Raw genomic sequence first — 22743 nt, 5'->3', positions numbered from 1 at the left:
TGATCTAGGTGGGTGGTACACGTCCAAGTAGCATCCACGGAAATGAATGTCGGGTCCAAAAGTTTCCCAGCAGAATGCTGTCTTGTTACAAGATGGTCAATGTTATTTACTTCGCCTGTCAATGATTTTAACATTGTGGCTAATTAATCAGTGTACAGAGGGTACACAAAGGGAAAGACAGTTTCCCTTTGTTGCTCGCCAGTCTGTCAGTACAGCTTTCCGAGATGCATCTATTATCTTCTTACTGCTTTTGAACATGCTATGATTTCCTTATTTTGTAAGCTTCTTCCTTGAGGCCCTGACGAGCCTCAGGAGACTCACAGAGGCTCTGCCCAAACAGGCAGCATATGCAAAAGATTTATTTTCTGACTTTCCCTTTGTTCCTTTTCAAGTGTTATATTTCCCTTGTGTTGTTACCTTTATGTACTTTTCCCTTGTGGTTCACCCTGAGCTTTTGCATTTTCTTTCAATTTCTTCAATTTCTTCCAAATTTGTATGTTTGGATTACCCTGCAGCATTTAAAGTTCTGTTTTTTGAGTTTTTATTAAAGTAATTTTGTTGCCTGATCCTGTCCTTTCTTTAGTGTTTTCCGCTGGGTCCTCCATCCCTTGCTACACTAGATAACGTGGGCTTAGGAGATGTCTCCTATAGTGCTGTTGTCCCAATCACACAGCAAGTCATCATTTCACATATTTATTTTTTTTATTTTGTGTCAGCAGCTCAAGTTTTCTCCCGCTGATGTCATTCTTTCCTGTGATATACCTGTGACAACTAGCTCTGATAAGCCCCACGCTTCTTTTCACAAACAAAAAAGTCTCAATCACAAGGATACATATACCTTTTCTTCCTGCTTCTTGTCAGCTTCAATGACAGACTGTTTTTATAGGTATGTATTTCTAGGACAGACCCCTCGACAGGATGAACTTACAGTATATACTTGCAGATCATGTTTATTTATAGGCAACTCTGATTATATTCATCAGAACAAGATGATAAAGTTAAGATTGTGTGAAATCAGTATGTAAAGTTTTAGAATCTAAACTATGTTCTTGCCTACCTCAAGAACAGGAACAAAGACCAGGAATAGGCCTGCAAACAATGAGATACTCAACAGCTTTCATTGATAACCAAAAGCAGTTAGTGGAAATGTTACATTTCTTAACACTTTTCTGACCCAATGTAAGACATATTAGAAATTAATATAGTTTGATTAAACAAATTGTAACTAAATTCCATAGTTACATATGGGCTACCTAGAAACATTCTGCAACAGGGTCATAACTCTAGAAAACTAGAAAGGCTACAACATCTCAATGTGTTCAGTTAGCATGTTAAGGCACATACAGTATTCTAGTCATTATCACTCTGTGTATGTCCTGTGTATGTCCTGTCAGTGTTCTCACACACATCACTGCCTGCTGTCCATGATGTGACTTAGTACTCGATGGTCACTGCCTTTGTCTTCAGGTATTCATTGAGAGCTTCTTGTCCTGTGAGAGTGATGGTAAATATGGAATTAGTCACCACACTACTTTTGTACATTGCACCCTGTGATGCCAACGTTTTTGAGGTATGCTGAGGATTTTCTACTGCTCCACCATTTATAGTGTGCTGACATACTACATAATTGTATGGTATGCTGGCAAGAGGATCACAGAGAATATTAAAAAAACGCTGAGAAAATCATCAGATATGCTTTGCCTTCTCTGGAGGACATTGCAAGCTCAAGATGTGTCTGAAGAGCAAGCAAAATTTTAAAAGACACAAACTCTCTGCCCTCTGGGAGGAGATACATGGACTTGAAAAGCAGGACCATTCATTCATTTTCTGTAACCAGTTGTTACAGAAGGAAGGGTCGCAGGGGGCTGGAGGCTACCCCAGCTGTCAGTGGGTGAGAATTAGGGTACACATAGTCACAGCGGACAGTGGGAGGAATTCGGAGTACCCGAAGAGAACCCAGGCAGGCACAGGGAAAACATGCAAATGCCACACAGAAAGGCCCTGTTTGGCCTATGCCAATGGATTTGAACACACAATCTTCTTGCTATGAGGCATCAGTACTAACCACCACAATACTGTGCCACCCAAAACAAGATCAATAGACTTAAAAACAGCTTTTACCCCCAGGTTTCTTTTATTATCTTTTTATCTTTTGTACTATTCACATGTGACATGTATAATTTCATTGTATTCATGTAGAGTGGTGTTTTGTCTGACAGTGGAAGGTCCCTTTGAGGATTAGAGTTCAGCACTTGAGTTTCTTGTGAAGTACAAATGACCTGGCCTTAGCAGACTATGTTCTTGCCTACCTCAAGAAGAGGAACAAATTTCTCGCTTCTTGCGGAGTATATAACAAGCTTTAGTAAACTACAACTTTTCTTACCAAGGTCTTTGCCAAATCCAGACTGCTTGAAACCTCCAAACGGTGAGGCCACATCAGTCTTGTTGTAGGTGTTGACAAAAACAGTGCCAGCGTTGAGTCTTTCACTGACATAGAGAGCTTTGCTGATGTCTTGAGTGAAAACACCCGATGCCAGGCCGTACTCTGTATCATTGGCCCTCCTCAGCACATCGTCCACCTCACTGAGAGGCAGGGAGATGAAGAGGACATCGGGACAACAGAAAAGGAAAGACATAAAGTTAGTGTTACAATTTGGTAAATAAAATGAGTGGGGACCAAGCAATGTGCAAGTTTGACTTACCCACTCTTGAACTTGGAGATGATCATGACAGGGCCAAACGACTCCTCTTTGGCGATGTACATGTGGTCCTGAACATCAGTAAATATTGTGGGCTCAAAGAAGAAACCTGGAAGCAGATATATGATGAGACAGTATATTAGAAACCTACATGAGAAATCAATTAGGAATCAGTCTAAAGCATCCATTATACCAGAATACATGGGTCACATTGGTTCATATTCAAACCTCTCCTTGCTTACCTGGTCGCTGCACCTGTTTGCCACCACAAACGAGGGTGGCTTTCTCCTTGACACCGGTCTGACAGTATTCCACCAGTTTGTCAAGGTGAGCTTTGTGGTTCTGAGGGCCATGGTCTGTAGAGCGGTCCAGGGGATCACCGATCTTCATCTTCTTGACTTCCTCAATCTGAGATTAGAACAGAATGCAGTATTGATTAAATGAAAACCCAAGTGAGTCGAGAGGAGTCAGCTGAGGTGGTTCAGGCATCTGGTGAGGGTGCCCCCCGGAAGCCTCCCTTTAGAGGTGTTCTGGGCATGTCCCAATGGTAGCCTCCCTTTAGAGGTGTTCTGGGCATGTCCCAACGGTAAGAGGCCTCGGGGTCGCCCCAGGACGCGATGGAGGGATTATATCTCCCGTCTGGCCTGGGAGCACCTGGGGATTCCCCCAGAGGAGCTGGTGGAAGTGGCCGCGGAGAGGGCCGTCTGGACCTCCCTCCTAAAGCTGCTGCCCCTGCAACCCGGATAAGTGGATGAAGACGAGACGAGACAAGGCAAGGGAGTCTGGAGGAAGTGTGTGCGGTCATCGATATCGTGGCTTTGCGTGGCTCCACTCTCAGAACATACTGTGCAGACTCTGGTTCCAAACTTGCAAGATGGTGCTGCCTGTATCCTCAGGGAACTAGCATCAGTTTGGCCAGTGCAGTGTAGTATATTTTATATATTTCCATATTTACATACAGTCTATGGTTGGAATTGAAGTTAATAACTATGGATCAACAGTTCATTTCACTAAAATCATTGCAGCACAGAACAAAGAGAGTAGATGTTGTGTAGGAGCCTGAACAGGAGAACTTTCTGCAAAGATTCATGTGAACAAGGAAGTGCATGTCGGACCAATCACGTTACATTAAAGTCCATGTCACCACAACGCATAGTTACATTTCTACATGGTGGACGTACGGGTACGGCATAGAGTCCAAAGCTGCGCTGTTTTGATAGAGGACCCAAGTGCAGGATAAAGGTGATGAGGCTGGTGTTAAATAAAAGCCATATTTAAACAAAAGGTGTTGCAGACACAGCAGGATAATCTAAAATCATGGCATGGAGCAAAAAAGCATGGTTAGGGAACAAAAACATGGAGACATGAACATTGAGATAAAGACATAAGGACAAAAACCATGCAACAGGGAACAAAGGGAAATGCAGGGCTATATATACACACAGGGGCAGAGAGAAGTGTGAAGTCATTGCTGTTGGGCAAAAACCTTTTATCTCCATATTTCAATTAGTGTTTTTTTCATGAATTGATGCCCTTCTTCATCATGTCACACAAAAGTTGTGAAGACAGTAGATCTACAAGTTCAGCACATTGCAACACATTGTGAGCCACCAATAATTACAATAATAAAGGAATGGTTTTAGACATACAAGTAACTTTATTTCTAAGAGTGCTATTGGCATGAATTTTTCACAAGGTGTTGGTGACAACCCAAGTAAACCAAAACAAATAAGTCCAGAAATTAAGTTATGTGTAATAATGTAAAATAACAGTGGGAAAAAGTATTGAACACACGCAGGAGGTGGAAAAAGGCATGGAAAGCCAAGACACCAGCTGAAATCTATCAGTGATCAGAAAGCCATCCTGCCCCTTGTCAGTGCAAATGAATATCAGCTGGTTCAGTCCAAACTGATGGCCTATAAAAAGGTGTGTCATTACCAAGGTGTCACACAAGGAACATCTTATGATGAGTAAAAGCAAAGAACTCCCTCAAGACCTTCACAACCTTATTGTTGCAAAACATTCTGATGGCATTGGTTCCAGGAGGATTTCTAAACTTCTGAACGTTCCAGTGAGCACTGTTGGAGCCATAATCCAGAAGTGGAAAGTACATCATTCAACCATAAACCAGCAACGACCAGGTGCTCCTCACAACATTTCTGACAGAGGAGTGAAAGGAATTATCAGAAGAGTTGTTCAAGAGCCAAGGACCACTTGTGGAGAGCTTCAGAAAGACCTGGAATTCGCAGGTACACTTGTTTGAAGTTAGCTGAACAACATTTGGACAAACCTGTAAAATACTGGAAGAACATAGTCTGGTCAGATGAGAGCAAAACGGAACTTTTGGATGCCATAACACACACCATGTTTGGAGGACAAAATGCACTGCACATCACCCCAAAAACACCATACCAACAGTGAAGTTTGGAGGTGGAACATCATGGTGTGGAGCTGTTTTTCTGCATATGGTACTGGCAAACTTCACATAATTGAAGGGAGATAAATGGAAAAATGTACTGAGACATTACTGAGAAAAATTGTTGCCATCAGAATGATGATGAAATGAGAATGGATATTTCAGCAAGACAATGATCCCAAACGCAGAGCCAAACGCAGAGCCAAGGAAACTCTCATCTGGCTTCAGAGAAAGAAAATAAAGCTGCTAGAACGGCCCAGCCAACTTGAATCCAATTGAGAATCTATAGAAAGAACTAAAACTCAGAGTTGATAGAAGAGGCCTATGGAACCTTCAAGATTTAAAGACTGTTTATGTGGAAGAATGGGCCAAAATGACACCAGAGCAATGCATGTGTGCTTTACATTTAGACACATGGAAAACAGTAACACATCTAAAATACTACATTTTCCTCCATGTTTCAGTCACTCAAACATGGGTCAATATGACAATGCATTACACTTGCCTGGCCAAAACTCCCTGCATGTTCAACACATAACAGCAATACACACATAAGCTAATGAATTTATGTTAACGCAAACAAGCTAATTTTAGCCCGAAGTTAGCAGCCCATTTGTGCCAGGAGTTATGTGTCAGCATGGTGGTGGGTGTGACCAAACAAAGATAAGATGCAGCAGCACTGCTGATATTATTTAGCTTTTAAAAGATGGGCGGTAGGTGGAAATTGTCATGCCTTTTGAACGTCTGACAGACCACCCACTGACATTTACATCCAGTCTCGTCTCGTCCCTGTATGAATAGTAATAAAAACACATACCACTTTCTTCACAAACTGGTCATGAATGGAGTCTTCCACAAACAGTCTGCCAGCTGCGATGCAGTTCTCTCCCTTGTTGAAGAACACTGAGCTCATGCCCTGAAGCACACACACAACAACAGAGTGGGTTTACTTCTAGAAACTGTTTACATGTGTGCAAAATGAGAAAAGAAATACTCCTCAACCTAAATGCACACACCATGCGTACAGCCTTGTCCATGTCACAGTCACTGAAGATGATGAGTGGAGATTTTCCTCCGAGCTCCAGAGAAACTTTCTTTACATTACTTACTGCGCAGCTTTAGATTGAGCACAGATATACAAAAATCAAGAGTGAAGTAAGGGTTATTTGGACAGAGATTTCTGAAGCAGCTTTTCCTCTCACCTCTTCATGATGTGTTTACCGATTTCAGTGGAACCTGTGAAGCCCAGTTTGCGAACATCAGGATGGTCAGACAGACACTGACCCACCAGAGCACCTGGAGGAGAGGCATGAGTTTCAATAACTCCCAGACCTTCATAGGTCAACCTCGGGCTTGTGTAATGAATTTAACATCTATCCTACCTGATCCAGGCAGAATGTTAATCACCCCTTTGGGCAGTCCCGCTCTAGCTGCCAACTCTGCAAACTTCAGGGCTGTCAGCGGAGTCACCTGGAAGCAAAAAGCATCAATGACTTGAATGATCTCCATGATTTCAGTCTTTTATGGATGATAGTGTCAGTGTCAGTTGAACCTGTGCAGGTTTGAGGACTATTGTGTTTCCAGCTGCAAGGCAAGCTGCTGTCTTCCAGGCCAACATCATCAGAGGATAGTTCCAAGGAATCACGATGGCGCACACGCTGAAGACGGAGAACAAATGATAATTGGAAATAAGGAATATCTACTACTGGTCAAGGATAGTTTTTAAATCCCTTCCTTAATTTCGCACCCTATCGGTTCCTTCTTGGTGAAAGTCAGGTTTCGATTTGGTCTGGCCTGATTGATGGGAATGGTGCTGCCCTGCAAACAAAGGACATCATAATATTGACACAGTTATTATTACACTATGTGTAATTGTGATGTATTTTAAAGCAATTTTAAGCAGTTGTCTGACTTGGATCTTGTCACACCAGCCAGCAAAGTAGCGGAACGTCTGGATGGACATGCCCACGTGAGTCTTGAGGGCCAGAGTGTACACAGCTCCTGAGTCAATGGCTTCGATGGTGGCTAGTTCCTCCTGGTGCTCTTCCATCAGGTCAGCCAACCTGTGGACAGAGTGGCAGATGAGACACGGGGTCAGCAAAATCATGGAATAATTCAGCAGGAACTGGTTTAATACATGCAACATACTGTACTGCACACACACTGCACACACACACGAGTGCAAGGCCACGTCACACTCCGATGTCATCATCAAGTTTGCTGACGACACTACTGTTGTGGTATTAATCTCCCACAATGACGAGACGGCCTATTGGAGGAAGGTCTCGCATCTGAAGGACTTGTGCTGGGAGAACCACCTCCTACTGAACATCAGCAAAACAAAAGAACTGATAGTGGACCTTAGCAGGAAACAGCAGACAGAGACTCACATCTCATTATCAGTGGCTCTGAGATGGAAAGAGTGGGCACTTTCAGATACCTGAGAGTGTCCATCTCACAGGACCTGTCATGGATTCAACACCTGCACCATAGAGAGCATCTTGTGTGGGAGCATCACGACCTGGATGTGAAACTGCACCGAGCAAGACTTCCTGGCCCCTAAAAGCATGGTCTATTCAGTTATCTTATCTTATCTTATCTATTAACAAGTAATACCTACAATGGTAAATACATAACTAAAGTTAGTCAGTAATATTTGGGTTGACAGCAGCACAGCTCTAACTTGATCCAATTTGAGCTATCTGTTCACAAGTGATGAACTTTAGGTATGTGTGTTCGGACCTGATATTAACATGCATTTCCAGATCTGATCTCAGTTTCTCTGTATGTAAATAAAATCCGACATCATCTAGAGGGCAGTATAATTTTGTAGTAGCTGATTTCTCTAATCGATCTCTACTGCTGCTCCAGGACCGAGAACCCTTTAACATTGATGTGCAAGTGTGTAAATACAGAGATAACAGGACATAATTTGAGTAAGTGACCACTTCTCATACACGCTTTGTGCGATCAGATCTTAATGGTAATGCACAGTTGATGCTTCTGTGTTACGCTGATGCAGAGGCTACGGTGTAGCAGACACCTACACAGACTCTACGCAGAGACTAGCACCATAGCTGGAGGTCACAGCTGACATGCACCTCCCCAGAAATGTAATGCTAGCGGCGACGTGGAGCGCAAGAGCTGTGATTGGTCCACTTGGTAGTAGCATGTTTCCGCTTCAGTATTTCCAGCTACTTCTCCAACTCTGTGATTTTCGAATTGATTGCTTTGGACCAATAAAGAATGTGGAATGTGAACTGAGGAGGTTTGGCAATAAAAGACATCTGTACCACTTGTGTTTGGCAAAATTTCGGCGCAGCTTGCAGAAGTTTCAGCCGTCATTTGTTCATAGTGAGGCAGGAAGTGGAAACAAAAAATTAACCTGACTGACAAAAAAAGACAGCATCTAGTGTTTGGGTGGTGTTGTTACAGAGCGAGCACACAAGTATAAATGGCTTGCACCAGTGTAGGCTCTGTGCTTGAAAACACCATGAGTACATAACTGATTGGCCACAGGCTCGATTGTATGAAATGCAAACAAACCTGGAGCCCAGCAATGAAACATTACTCCACAGAGCTACTAGTGAATAAAAAAATATTCATCCTGCTGTTATTCCTGTTGATTCTCCTATATACTTCATAGGGCATCATGTTAATACACTGCAGGTTAGTAATTGGGCACTGACTTGTAGATTAGTCTGCCTCTATCTCTTGGGTTCATCTTGCCCCATGGTCCCTCTTCAAAGGCCTCCTTAGCGGCAGCCACTGCCTTGTCCACGTCACTGATTTGGGCCAGAGAGACGTCGCAGATGGCCTGAAGGATGGACAGATGGCATATTTTAATACCCGTAACCAGTAACCAATGAACAGTTACATGTTCATTATTAGTTCTCTACTGCAAAAAAAGGTGTTGCTGATCTGCCTAAAGAATAGAGGCAGTGCACAATGAATGATTCAGGGGCTATATAGCAGAATAGAAATGTTTCTATATTTCATCTCTCACCAATCCATCAGTAGGGTTGATGGTCTTGTAGGTCTTTCCTCCCTCAGCATCAATAAACTCTCCAGCGATGAACAATTGATGAGGCATCTTTATGGTCATGTTGTTAATGTTCTTCTCCACCTGAACAATGCACAAAATATCTGTAACATGTTGTATTTTAAGGTGCTGAACAACAATAAATACTTTAACATAGTATTCATTTAAAACATAGCTGTTTACATAGTCGACCACCAGCTCCTCTTCATCATCCTCCCCTCTGAGCTTCCTGATGCACATCTGGATGAAATCCTGGAAAGTGGTGTTCATGTAGATGTCCTCATTCTGCAGCTGGCAACTGTTGGCCCGAAGCTTCACCTCCTCCACAAGCCTAGAGTCAGTAACAAGCGAGTAACAAGCAACTCTTTACTGTAGTAACAGCTGCTTGAGGTGGATTTCTAAAAGACTAAAACTGATTATTGTATTACAAATGGATCCTGATCATTGTTGGCAAATATATGATAATTATTATATTTATATAATAGTCTTGGGGCCTATAAGACAAATACATTTTAAAAACGACAAATATGCAATAGTTTTGGGATTTCTATGCACCCAAAACAAACATTCTTTTGATTTACATGAACACCCACACATCACCAGAAAGAGTTCGGCAGCATGGAAACAGACCCCAGTAAGAAAACAAAATTAACCTCTCTGTGAGGTGCAGATCTGCAGATCCATGCACATACAGCTTTTTAAATGCACCGTCCTAGCATGTGATGTGGCTCTAAACATGTCAGAGATTCATTATCTGATCACCTGCTTTTGTTGGATGGCATTACCTTGGCCTCCAGTACTACTGTGAAAAACCTTGGTGTTATATTTGAGCAGGATATGTCCTTTAATTCTCACATAAAGCAGGTGACCAGGACTGCTTTCTTCCACCTTCGTAATATCATCAAAATTAGGAGCATCCTTTCTCAGAGTGATGCGGAAAAACTAGTTCATGCATTTGTGTCTTCCAGGCTGGATTATTGTAACTCGTTACTGTCTGGCTGTCCAAGTAGCTCTTTAAAAAGCCTCCAATTGATTCAAAACGCTGCAGCAAGAGCATCATATTACTCCAGTATTAGCTTCTCTTCATTGGCTCCCTTTAAAATCTAGAATTGAATTTAAAATCCTCCTCCTTACATACAAGGCCCTGAAAGGCCTAGCTCCATCATATCTGAAAGACCTCATAGTACCATACTGTCCCAACAGATCACTACGATCTCTAAGTGCAGGTCTACTTGTGGTTCCTAGAGTTTCTAAAAGTAGAATGGGAGGTAGAGCCTTCAGTTATCAGGCTCCTCTCCTATGGAACCAGCTCCCAGTTTGGGTTCGGGAGGCAGACACAGTCTCTACGTTTAAGGTCAGGCTTAAGACTTTCCTTTTTGAAAAAGCTTATAGCTAGGGCTGGACTTAACCATCCCTTAGTTATGCTGCTATAGGCCTAGGCTGCAGGGGGACGATGCACTGAGGACATGTCCTCTCCTCTTTCTTCTCTGGCTCCTGTCCTCTAATATCTTATCATTTTATTTTCTATCTCTTATAATTTACTAACCTCTGTGTCTTACTCTCTCCCCTCCGCTCCCCTCCCCCTCCATCATTTTGTGAGGGTCTCTGGTCTGGAGTGCTGAATATCTGACCTGTGGAGTTCTAAGCTACATCTGCTGCCGTGGCCTCATCAACCAGCCCAGTCTTCATGGTCTGGAGTGCTGTGTATCAGACCTGTGGAGCTCCATAAACTGCATCTGTCCCAGTCATCATGGCCTCCTCCAGTTGCCCACTCCTACCTAGATGAACAATTCACCAACCTGCCCATAATTCCTGTTATACTCACAAACTGTCACAGATCATCAGCTATGTGTTATATTACTAGACCCTACATGTTTCCTTCCGCTTGATGTATGTATCTATGACAGAAGTTTGTTTATCTTGTTTCTCCTGCTCTTCTTTTCTCTCTATCTTCTCTGTTTCTAACCGGCTGGCCTTCGGCAGATGGGTCACTCCATATGAGCTGGGTTCTGCTCAAGGTTTCTTCCTGTTAAAAGGGAGTTTTTCCTTGCCACCGTCGCCCTCAGGCTTGCTCTGGAGGTTGCAGGCTGGTTTTTGTGAAGCGTCTTGAGACGATTTGTATTGTTATTGGCGCTATATAAATAAAACTGAATTGAATTGAATTGAATCAGCATCACTGCATGTAGTTTTTACAATTTACATTTACACATCGAGATGCAGGAAAAAGGCATCCATCATCATCCATCACCAACCCTGCACACAAACTGTCTGCCCCCCTCCCCTCAGACGAGGAGCATCAGGAGCAGAACCGCCAGACTCAGTAACAGCTTCAGCAGTTAGACTGTTAAACTCTGACAGTCCCCTTTAAACACACACACACACACACACACACACACACACACACACACACACACACACACACACCAGAAATTAAGGTATATGTAAAATACACTCTTAATGTAAATATTGTTTATTGTTGTTATTTAATGTAAATAGTTTTATACTTATATTTCTACTTTTATATTGTTGTTCGAATGTTGTTGTTGGCTGAACTGGGCCTCATTGCTTAATTTCATTCCAGATCATATACCTAGTATATGATGTTGGAATGACAATAAAATTTAGACTTAGACTTAAACAGACTTTAATGATCCACAAGGGAACTTGCTTGGTCATAGCAGCTTAATTATTACAAAAAAGATGAGCTGTTATACAGCTGGAAAGAATACGGTATAAAAGAAGTTGTGTAGCGTTCACTATGGCAGTGGAGCTGAATCAGTCTGCTGGAGAATGAGCTCCTCTGTCCCTCTAATGTTTGGTGTAGTGGATGAGATGGATTGTCCATAACGGAGAGCAGTTTATCCAGTGTCCTCCTGTCCCTCACTGAGACAAATGACTCCAACTCCCTACTGATCACATGACCAGCATTCCAGATCTATGTGTTCATCTTGCTAATGTCTTTAATGCTAGTACTACTCCCCCAACAAATCACAGCAAAGTACAGGACACTCGCTACAACAGACGTGAATCCTTGAATTTTTGAATCCTTTGGATCCAAATATGTTCATTTTAAAGCGCCAGTACGATATTTCTTCATTTCCTGTCTGGCAACACTGATAATGATGCACAGCCATTTCATAGGATAAATGGGAAGTAAATATATATGTAGTGAAGTTCACACAACAATACTCCCCTTTTAATTCTCCCACTTTTTATTCCATAGTTCTGAGGAAACCGTTCAAATAAAGAAAAACCCTTAAAGCAGGTGTAGCCAAACGTTAATATGGTTTTAATAATTACCGGACCACATCCATGGAAGCAGCACCAGACTTGAAGAAATCTGTAGAGTCTTCAATCTGGCTCACATTAGTCAGAATGCTCTGCCACACTACCTGGAAGACAGAGTAAAGATCAGCACAGCAGCAAAAGCAAAACAAAAACATTGTTTATACTTTAACATTTAGATTTTTTCCTTTTTTTTCCCTTATTTTTATAATTATGTAAATATCATGTATACAGTATATGTCCTGTTATATAATATGTATGGTGTTGAGTGCCTGTTGCTGCTGCAACTGTGAAATTTCCCAGTTTGGGATGAATAAAGCATCTATCTATCTAGATGGCCCTACCCTCATTTGTTCTGCAAAGGTGTTCTCCTCCTCAGTGAGCTCCACGGCAGCACTGCTCCCAGAGCAAAAGTATTGGGCTGCAGCAATCATCTTCCCATCCTCAAACTGCAGATTCTTCACCAGCAGCTGCACATAATGGAGAAATGTTCATAAACTCATCCTCTTTAATATAATACAATTATAATACTTTTTTTTTCCCTTTTTTTTTTTTTTTTTTTTTTTTTTTTACAGCAGGAGAAAATCATATCATCCAAAACTACATAAAACAGGCATTCTTTGTTTCGCCACTAGGCTTGTTTATGTGTTTGATTCTTGAGCAGAGGACTAGAGTCACGTAAAGTTATTTTTAAAAAGAGTATCTTTGCAAACAAATATTGAAAACAAAAGCAACTGAAACCTCTCATGTATAAAAGTATGCAGACTCTTAATTCTGGACTTAACAGAAGCTTATGTGGCAGCGATGATGCTGTGAATCTTCCTGGGTAAACACGTACAAGCTTTACACACTGGCAGGTTGGACAAGTGTCTGTGAACTGCCATCTTCAGGTCTCTTCAGGATCTAGGCTTTCAATGGTAAGTGTCATTTTGGCAGTAGGCTTCAGGTCATTGTTGCTATGAAAGATTGACTGCTGCTCCTGCCTCAAGTGTCTCACACTACAGGAAGATTCTGCCAAGGACTCCTATCTATTTGGCTAAATCATCTTCTCTCAACTTTGCACTGACTCGTTTTGACATGCAAGTCTGTTGGTAAGTCATTTTTTCTTGGAAATAATCAAGAGGGATGATAGTGATGATATCTGAGTTTGAATTATTCGATATTGAGATAGTTTCTTTATTTATTCTGTGGGAAATTTGGTAAAGACATCACAAAAGTGCATTCTGATGCTCCTGCATTTTGTTTGACTCATTATCATTTTAGGTTTTTGCCATTTTAGGCTGTCCACAAAAAAAGAAATGCGACTGGTTCCCATCGTTCGCTTTAAAGAGCCGGTCAATAGATTCGGTTCGTTCGCGAACATAGCATCTCGAGTAGCAGGTAAGGAGCGAAAATAATCCTCGAGTCGCAGGATGGCGACAAGTACGCTTCAGTCATTCAACGCTTTCTTGACGGAAAGATTAACCGCAGCTGCGGTAGACATCTACGGCTTCGTTGAAAAGGCAGTGATCCAGTACCAAGAGGAAGTGGACCGAATCACGCTGGAGAACCAGAGGCTGCAGAGGCTGCTGGATCTGGTCTACAAACCGGAGATAAAACTGCACAGGGCGGGTATGTCTCCCAGTTTACAGCTGGCGCTATGGTTAGAGGATCATCATTAGCAAGGCAACACTAGCTACCGTCAAACCATGAACCGTGGCTCGCAGATGGAAGGTGGAGAAAAGCAGGGTAGTCTTTCCATCAGCTTCCACTCTGCACAGGATGTCACATCCTCATAGGCCTGATTCAGATTTAACCATGCACAATGTTATTTGTCCATAATTCAGACTGCAGTCTATAATTACATAATTACCTACTAAAGGCTTTAAGGGCAATCACTGATGATCTCTGTTCATTCAAAGGAGGGTGCAACACCCAGAGAGAGCTAGCTGGTGTTTGAGTTACCACAGAAGGAGCATTAATCCCAGTTTTGTTATCTATTCATTTATTTCATTATTTATTTGCATCTTCCAAAAACATCAAATTAGGATCAGAGAGTTGATTATCATTTCAACCACAGGATAAGTTAAAAAACAAAAACAAAAAAAACACAGACTATCTTAATTCAGTCTCGTGCTGGGGAACTTTTGGACCTGGCATTCCTGTGGATGTGACCTAGACCAGACCAGACACCCCCACCCCATAGTAATGACACTCCTTGATGGCAGCAGTCATCCCCAGCAGGATGCAGCCTGACACACACACACACACTAAAGCAGCTTTGGAACAACTCAAAAAGACCTACACAATATTAGGAAGGTGGTCATAATGTTATGCATGATCGGTGTACAGGTGTAGTGCATAGTGAGATGATTGTCCATGACTGTCTCATGCTTTACATGAGTTATGTGTATTCAGTCTTCATCACTTCAGTCTTTATTTTAGTTTTTCACCAAACTGCACTTATTGTTGTTAGTAATTAGTTGCTGACTTAAAACTTGATACAGCCCATGAATATTTGTATACCTTTCAATATATTTAATCTTGTATAAATTTCTTTTCTTACGTTATTCTATTTAATATTTACTTGTATAGTAGACTCTGAAAGGTGAGGAACTATGGGAGCATTATTTTGCAACTGTCTTTTTGACAGTGGTGTAATGCATTTCTATTTCTGCCCTTTTAGATGTCAAACAGCCAACTGAGTCGACATGCTTAGAGGACATTCCTCTTAAACAGCAAGAGTGGAACCAGAGCACGTGCCAGGATGAGCCCGGATACTCCCATGTTAAAGAAGAGCACAGGAAGGGACTGTGGATAAATGGAAGCGAGGAGCAATCTTTAGTGGAGGACAGCGACGATGGGGATGCCCTGACAAAAGAACTTATCAAAACAGTGCAGCAGTTGGAGGACTGCAGAGCGGAAGAAGAGAGCAGAGAGACTAAGCAAACATCTGAGGACGGTCCAAAGCTTTTCAAAGAGATGACAAGCACTACCTTGTATCGCTGCCACATTTGCAACTACATATTCACCAAAAAGACTGTGCTAACATGGCACCTCAAGACGCATGAGAGCAAGTCACAAGACAGCAAGGGCAACTTCGACTGTCACATCTGTGGCAAACACATCCCAGGTCAGAGCAACCTGCGAAATCACATGCGAGTGCACACAGGGGAGAGACCCTACCGCTGTCATTTTTGTGGCAAGTGTTTTAAACTGAAAGGACACATGACCGAACACATAAGGACTCACACAGGAGAGAAACCTTTCAGCTGCCACATCTGTGACAAATCCTTTAACAGGGGTTCCACTCTGAGGAAACACGTTCTGGTCAAACATAAAGAGGAAAGGCCCTACAAATGTGGGGATTGTGATGAGTTATTTACAGAGAGGCTGCTGATGAAGAGACACATGAGAAAGATTCATGGCATCCAACTGTCTACGAGTTAAAGTCTGGCCTGAGAGACCTTCAGAGCAGATATCATTAATGATCTATGTTGCATGTAGTGTAAAATCTGAGTAGAGAACAGGGCTTGGTATCTTGTCAAATTCTTGCTTTAACAGTTTTGAAGGAACTATGGAATTATTTTTTACAGGAAGCCAAACTGTTGTCTAAACATAAAAAAGCCACCCAAAAGCTTAGAACTGATAAAATCACATAGACGTACAGTCCATCTTCAGACATGAGACTTTCATTTAAGTGTTACTTTGATCTCATTCATCAACAAAACATTTTCCCAATAGCTTTCTGTATTGTCCACATGATGTTAGATAGATTTTTTAAACTAAGCACAGAAATAAACAACAGACAAGTCTCATACATTGATAAGAAACACTACTAGACAGATGGACTCTACTTTAGCCTTGTAAGGAACTTGTAAGTCTACAGGATTCCACAGGCATTTGCACCTTGCAGATATGTAATATTGTCTAATTTTACTGAATAACAAATACCACAGCATAATATTTCTGTTTTATTGGTTTGGGAATCCTAAAGTAAGGTGAACTGTACCATGCACCATGCAGAAGGTTTTCTTCATGGAGCTCTCTAATTTCTATTCTGCCCAGAGCTTTCACTATAACTGGTGGGACTTTATATTGACAAATCATTCAATGAATGCCCCGGTGGTCCCTGCACATCAATAGGCTTGAATCCTTCTATTCAGATGAGAAATTGGTATTTAATTGTAAACATGACAGATGTATTCCTTTTACAAATAAAACTATAAAAAACTGTTTGTCTGGGTTTGTCTGGAATCCTCTTGTCCCCTGGTTAGCATGCAGACTTACCGTCTTGCCATCGTTTCCAAACAGTACCAGTCCTGCCTTGGTGACGATGCCAGGGCGACTGGCTCCAGGTATCTCAAAGGGCTGACCTTTAGCTGTGCCAATATCAACCATAGTGGAGCCATAGAAAGTCACTTTCTACAGCAGAGAGAAAGCAGTCAGCATATTAGGAAGGCGGTCATAATGTTCTTGTATGCACCGATGACACATCTTCAGTATTGTCTCTGTAGCTATGAAATTGTGATTCTTGTATTATAACATTTATGATTACTGTGCAAAATATTGAATTTACTGCACATAGTTCATACTTCATCTGTCCTGTTACCTGTCCATCAACCTCTGCCCAGGCTCCGGGCACTTTGTCATTTCCTCTGATCCAGTTGTGCAGAGCTTCAGCTGACTGGTTCCAGTCAATCTGTTAAGAAACAGAGAAAACTTATAGCACTACCTCTTCAGATGTGACATACACAAATCTCTAGTGACTCTCCTATAATAGGAGAAAGCTATGAGTGGTTATTACTACCAGTCATGCTCCTGGCCTGCTTTCCACACCTCCCACAGAGATCACATGGATATAAACTTTACTATGCTCTTCTATTCTATACCTGGCTCTCACCCAGTTTCATCAGGACAGCTAACACCTAGCTGACAAACTCAACTATGTGACCTGACTAAGTCACTATTTTATGAATGAAACAACATGTCTGACAAACTTTGCACTCTTGACAAGGAGACAAATAAGAGGATACAGCATCCTGAATCAAACATCTTGTAGTGTTCCCGATCCTTGTGTGCACAAACTGGAGCAGATATTTGAAAAAAATGTCTAAAAGGGGCAACAACAATTTCCACAATTTTCCACAATCTTGTTTCGCTGTCATGCCCCTGTGAATTTAACAGTCATAGGAACATGTCTTGGAAGGACATGCATATTTTGCATATACACTTTTTCTATATTTCTTTATTGTTCGATTTTCCAAACTTTTGTGTATTGTACTAAGCAACACAACAAATTCCTCATATGTATGTGAACATATGTGGCAATAAAAAGAATTCTGACTGTGATTCAAGTACAAATTTGATTCACTTAAGATGTGAGAACATGTCTACTCCACACTTCTTTTTATAACTTGGATTTGTATTTCACCTTAGCATTGTCTTTCTTCTGGATGCACTCGTACGTGGCCCCCTCCTGTGGCTGCGTAATCCTTGGGGCCTTCCCTTCTGCGATAAGCCTCACTGCTTCCACCTGGAACCAGAATGATGCAGTTCAAGCAGAAAAACAAAGAAAACAAACTCGTGCTATCTGTCTGGACTTTGCCATCGTAGATCACATTGTTTGTCATGTTGGGAAACTGACTGATATCAGACAAGTTTATCCATAACACAATGCAGTTATATATGCATTTACATGGATGTGTTCTCACTTTGGAACTGTTCACTACACTTCAAGGCAACCTTTAGTTTATATTATTCTTGATGTGTTGTGAAACTGATGGATTGGACTGATTTGTCACAATGATTTGTTTTTTAAACCTATACTAATGAATATCTTTGCATGAACAACAGGAATCAGAAAAAAAAAAGTCAACTCCTGTTGGATGACTTAAATATAACTGAGTCAATGTGTGTGATTAAGTGACCAATAGTGAAAACAACAACAATAACAACAACCTACATGTATGACAAATGATCCTCTTTCACCTTGAGGGAAAAACAAAGGCATGTTTAAATTTAATACTGACTCATGAGAGCAAAGAGAGCAAAGGTGAAGGTTACGAGAAAAATCCTACTCTCCCTTATTTCTTGTGTGAATGAATTTGGATGTCTCAGCCTTTACAGTGTTTTGAGCTCATGCTATGCAAATGAAAAACAATCTTGAGTAGAATTTATAACGTAGAGTGTATCCTATGTGTTACAGTTTACACTGATCAGTCACAACATTAAAACCACTGAAAAAAAAAAAAAAAAAAACAGTGACAAGAGTGAAGTAAATAGCGATGACCATCTTGTGATAATTCAGTGTTCTGCTGAACATTCATTCATGTGGATTTTACTTTACTACATTTACCACCCACCCCCACCCCAATGACACGTAGTGACACTCCGCAATGGCAGCAACCATCCTCAGCAGGATGCAGCCTGACACAGATAACAAAAATGATTTAGGAACTACTCAAAACAACATGAAGAACAGCTCAAGATGTTGACCTGGCCTTCAAATTCACTACATCTCAAACTGATCAAGCAGTGGCAGCTGGAGGTCAGTGGTTCTTCTCATCTGGTCTAGGTTCTGGACCCACCATCACCCCTTACTGGCAAGCCATGACCAAAATCAAAGAAAATTTTCAACCTCTCAAATTTATTGAAATGAAAGATTGTGCAGTTTGTACCTCAGATACTAGAAGAGAATATCACAGTATGAAAACACACAAAGAAACAAATGTAATGGAAGTTTAGATTCTTTGCTTCCCCTCCTCCCCGAAAAACTGTTTCTGTATATTGAACTTACCAGGGTGTCTACCACCTCACAGGACAGATATGGAAATGCACAGACATGGGAAAACAACAGGCGTCAACCTTACTTCACATGTAAAGTCGACAGCAACAATGGTGACTGTGCTAGCTCCTCTTCAACTGTAAGATCCTTGTTACATATGTAACAAAGGAGGCATACTGGTTCCTGTGTAGGTGTAAGACCCCTGGAGGTGTCACCTGAGAGCTGGCATCCACCCCATAAAGGTGGGTCTTGCCAGAAGCTCAGGGTCTTTTTTTCATGATCACCGCTCGTGTGTGGACTGACCTTTCCTCAAAGAAATATAACCCTTGTCCGCTGGCAGAAGTCTCTATTTCCTTATTCCACCAGCAGCAGAGAAAAATTTCCACCACAAAAGGGAACTATTCCCTTTTACACTCAATTAGCGGCATTTTAATTAAAACCAGAACACTTCAGTAACTTCAGACTCAACAGTTTTTTTTATGTACCAACATGCCCCAATATCAAATAGAAAAGTGCAAGAAATATGGGGGGGGAAATGGAAAAGCTCAAATTAAGTAGCTTTTGCTGAGAATCCTCACTGACTGAATCTATGACAGCCAACACTGCACTATCGCATCACCTCAATTTTCAATCAGATATGTTGTTGCACCACGGCAATTTTCTCATCTTTTTTTGTGTTAGCTTTGGAGGGCTTAGCCCTGTTAGCCCATTTATACCAGCCGTCCCTGTGATCAAGTATCTGTGGGAGGATCCACATTCTTTGATGAGTCACAAGTGTTTTGGACGCACAATATTACACAATATTAGGAATTTGGTGATAATATTACACCTGATTGTTGTACATAAATGCAGATGTTTTTGCAATACCCCAGAGCAGCTACATCAGTCCAAACAACTTTTCTTTCCACCCATAAAGCCATACTCACTGTGCCTTTGACTCCCTCTGGAAAGAGAAACCTTTTGTAGATTGTGTTGACGGTGTCATTGGGTTCAACATCACACTCTCTCTGCAGCAGTATTGGTCCAGTGTCCAGTCCATCATCAGCCCAGAACACTGTGAACCCACCCTTTTTGTCACCATGGATCAATGTCCTGCGAAGTCCAAGGCAGCAGGGTAAACCAACCAACTAACACACCAACTACCCTTCCCCATACAGTAAATATACTAACCAGTTGATGGCAGAAGCTCCTCTGTGGCGAGGCAGTAGGGAGGGGTGGTAGATGATGGAGCCATGTTTGGGGTGGTCGATGACCTCCATGGGGATGAACTGGGAGCAGAAGGGCAGAACATTGAGCTCAGCACCTGCAGCCTTGTACTGAGCCACCACCTCTGGGATGGCATGGCCCTTCACGCGCCAGCGGGGGAACTTAAAGACAGGCACGCCATCTTTCTCTGCCTCTGTGGCTGCAGAGGAGAATGACAAAGAAGTAAAAGACAAAGGAAAGCAAATGCTGCATCATAACATGAACGACTACCAGTGCTTAACTCCTGAAAAATACCCAAGTTTAAAGTATGTAAAATGATGTTGCTGCAGGTTTATTAAAGGAGAAGTTCTCTTTTTGCAACTTACATAATGAAAATGTAATCACTCAAGTGAATTAGTAGTCTTAGGTCATCTTCTTGTGCATTCTTCCATATTCTTTTACACAGCAATAAACCCTGTTTTAGACTTTTTATTGCTCATCATAGCTCTGATATAAGCCTGCTGATATTCTGATAGTGTAAAGATAATGTGACACACGGCATTCCATGTTATTATTGCAGTCTAATACTGATACAAGAAGTTTAGACACCCTCAGTGATTGTGTGAAGGGTTCAGGTTTCATTCGATGAAATGGTGTGCTAGAAAAGCTCACCTTCCACAATATCACTTTGATTATAGAAGAAAGCAGTACTTCCATTACTATATGGTTTTACAACTATGGAGCTGCCTAGTAGAGTTCTCACCCAGTAGATCAGCCTTGCCGTCCTTGTCAGGGATAGTGAAAACCCCTACGATTGTGTGGCCATCTTTCCTCAGCTCTTTGTACACCTCTTGGCCAAACAGACTCTGTCCAATCACGGCTATCTTCATCCTCCTATCTTGCTGTGTTCTGGGGACACAAAAACCAGTGGGACAACGGTGATTTGGAGTCAAGAAGCAACTGAGAAGTCGTCAAGTTGTTCCAGTGTGCCTTTTGGTTAAAAAAAAAAAAAAACAGCCCTGTAATCCCAACTGAGTCAATACGAAGACTGAGAATACCCACTCAGTGAAGCCAAGACAAAATAAGATAAATTATCACTATGCTTCTGGTTTCTGTGACTGGTCAAGCTTGTTTCAGTAAGACAGAGTAACAAGCAGAGCTGTAATGATTAGCCGATGACAATTCTCAACATTTCTTGACACATCAACGAAAATAGTGCAAAAATAGTCTAATTAATGAAGTTAATTGTTTAGACATTTGATCACATTTAATGTCAACATGTGACTGGATTGAAAAAAGGCATCTGATCACATTCAGCAAAATGAGCTTTGCAGACTCTTTGCAACACAAGACTGTGGAGATTTAGCATTGCACTCACTGTATTTTAAGTTCACCAAGCTAAAACCAATGCAGTTCTGCAGCAAATCTCCACAAAACCCACTACTATTCTAGTTTAGTTTGAACCATTTCAGAAAGTTATCGATTAACCGACCTGTATCCTCTGTGAGACAGTTACAACCAAACCTGACCATTAAAGCCTTCACAAAAACAGGACTGTTGAATTAGATTGCCTTAGTTTAAGTCTGGTGATACAGATTTCCAGTTGTGTATGTTGCATGCTTGGTCATGTACAAGAATCACTATACTTTCAGTGAAGGCTAAGATGAAAAGGTAGAATTATAGAATTATTTTAAATACCCATAAGGCATGTGTTGATGTACCTTGATCATGCAACATTTCCATAAAAGAATGTAGACACTTATACATAATACAACCGATGCACAATAAAAGCTTGGTCAGTCAAACTGTAAAAATGCTCAGTAAGCATGACTGACTTGACAGTTCACTGACCCTGCACTGACTGGCCCCGTTTCCCGTGCCAACCGCTTTACACCAATCACATCGCTCCGTTGGGAACATACCTCCGAGTTTTGACCAGTGAAAAGTTCAGAAACAAGAGTTCAAGGCATTTGACAGGACACACTAAGAAATGTTTCCGCGCAAACTAGCCTTCACATAAATCATTACACACCACTAGGCGTCATGAAGTCATATGCAAGAATAACGAGGTGCAATGGTAATATTCTCAGCACCAGTTGTCTCTGTCTTTTATTGCAAACACAAACAGGGTGAGCCTATGGAGACCAATCAGAGCAGGCAACCCTCTTGTTAATAGACAGTATGCATCCTGCAAAAGCAATGTTAAGTGTAGTAAGCGTTCTTACCCCACCTACACACCCAGCGATCCTCAGTCTCCTTGGAAAGAGCGACGGGACAGAGAGCGTTTCTTTTTAATTTCTCCCCCATTGGAACAGGCGGCGCATTTACGTAACATGCAAATACAGCGGAC

At 41.6% G+C, this 22743-nt stretch overlaps 2 protein-coding genes across 4 annotated transcripts; one reads left to right on the top strand and one right to left on the bottom strand.

Moving 5' to 3' along the window:
• Positions 1–677: 677 nt before the first annotated feature.
• aldh1l1 (aldehyde dehydrogenase 1 family, member L1) lies at positions 678–22731 on the bottom strand. Of its 3 annotated transcripts, none has more exons than XM_047583653.1 (23): positions 22619–22731; positions 21157–21302; positions 20379–20613; positions 20135–20300; positions 17856–17957; positions 17034–17123; positions 16712–16846; positions 12787–12912; positions 12458–12549; positions 9341–9488; positions 9122–9241; positions 8805–8932; positions 7028–7178; positions 6863–6933; positions 6668–6773; positions 6498–6585; positions 6318–6411; positions 6132–6231; positions 5933–6031; positions 2942–3107; positions 2703–2808; positions 2384–2583; positions 678–1490 (listed from the first exon to the last, which is right to left on the bottom strand). In XM_047583653.1, exons 2-23 carry the CDS (start codon positions 21281–21283, stop codon positions 1435–1437), a joined length of 2706 nt encoding a protein of 901 aa, XP_047439609.1. In that variant the 5' UTR covers positions 21284–21302; positions 22619–22731; the 3' UTR covers positions 678–1434. The 3 variants fall into 3 exon arrangements, with proteins under 3 accessions (XP_047439609.1, XP_047439608.1, XP_047439610.1); XM_047583652.1 differs by having other exon boundaries at positions 22624–22715; XM_047583654.1 differs by lacking the exons at positions 678–1490; positions 2384–2583; positions 2703–2808; positions 2942–3107 and adding an exon at positions 4662–4999 and having other exon boundaries at positions 22624–22715.
• LOC125007081 (zinc finger protein ZFP2-like) lies at positions 12859–16697 on the top strand. The gene is made up of 2 exons (XM_047583655.1): positions 12859–14053; positions 15108–16697. The coding sequence occupies exons 1-2, from the start codon at positions 13855–13857 to the stop codon at positions 15869–15871; spliced, it is 963 nt and encodes a 320-aa protein (XP_047439611.1). The 5' UTR covers positions 12859–13854; the 3' UTR covers positions 15872–16697.
• Positions 22732–22743: the final 12 nt, after the last annotated feature.

The sequence above is a fragment of the Mugil cephalus genome, chromosome 4, assembly GCF_022458985.1.
Source record: "Mugil cephalus isolate CIBA_MC_2020 chromosome 4, CIBA_Mcephalus_1.1, whole genome shotgun sequence".
Classification (NCBI taxonomy): domain Eukaryota; kingdom Metazoa; phylum Chordata; class Actinopteri; order Mugiliformes; family Mugilidae; genus Mugil; species Mugil cephalus.
The sequence above is the reverse complement of the archived record's forward strand: the minus strand, read 5'-3'. Positions and strand labels throughout refer to the sequence as shown.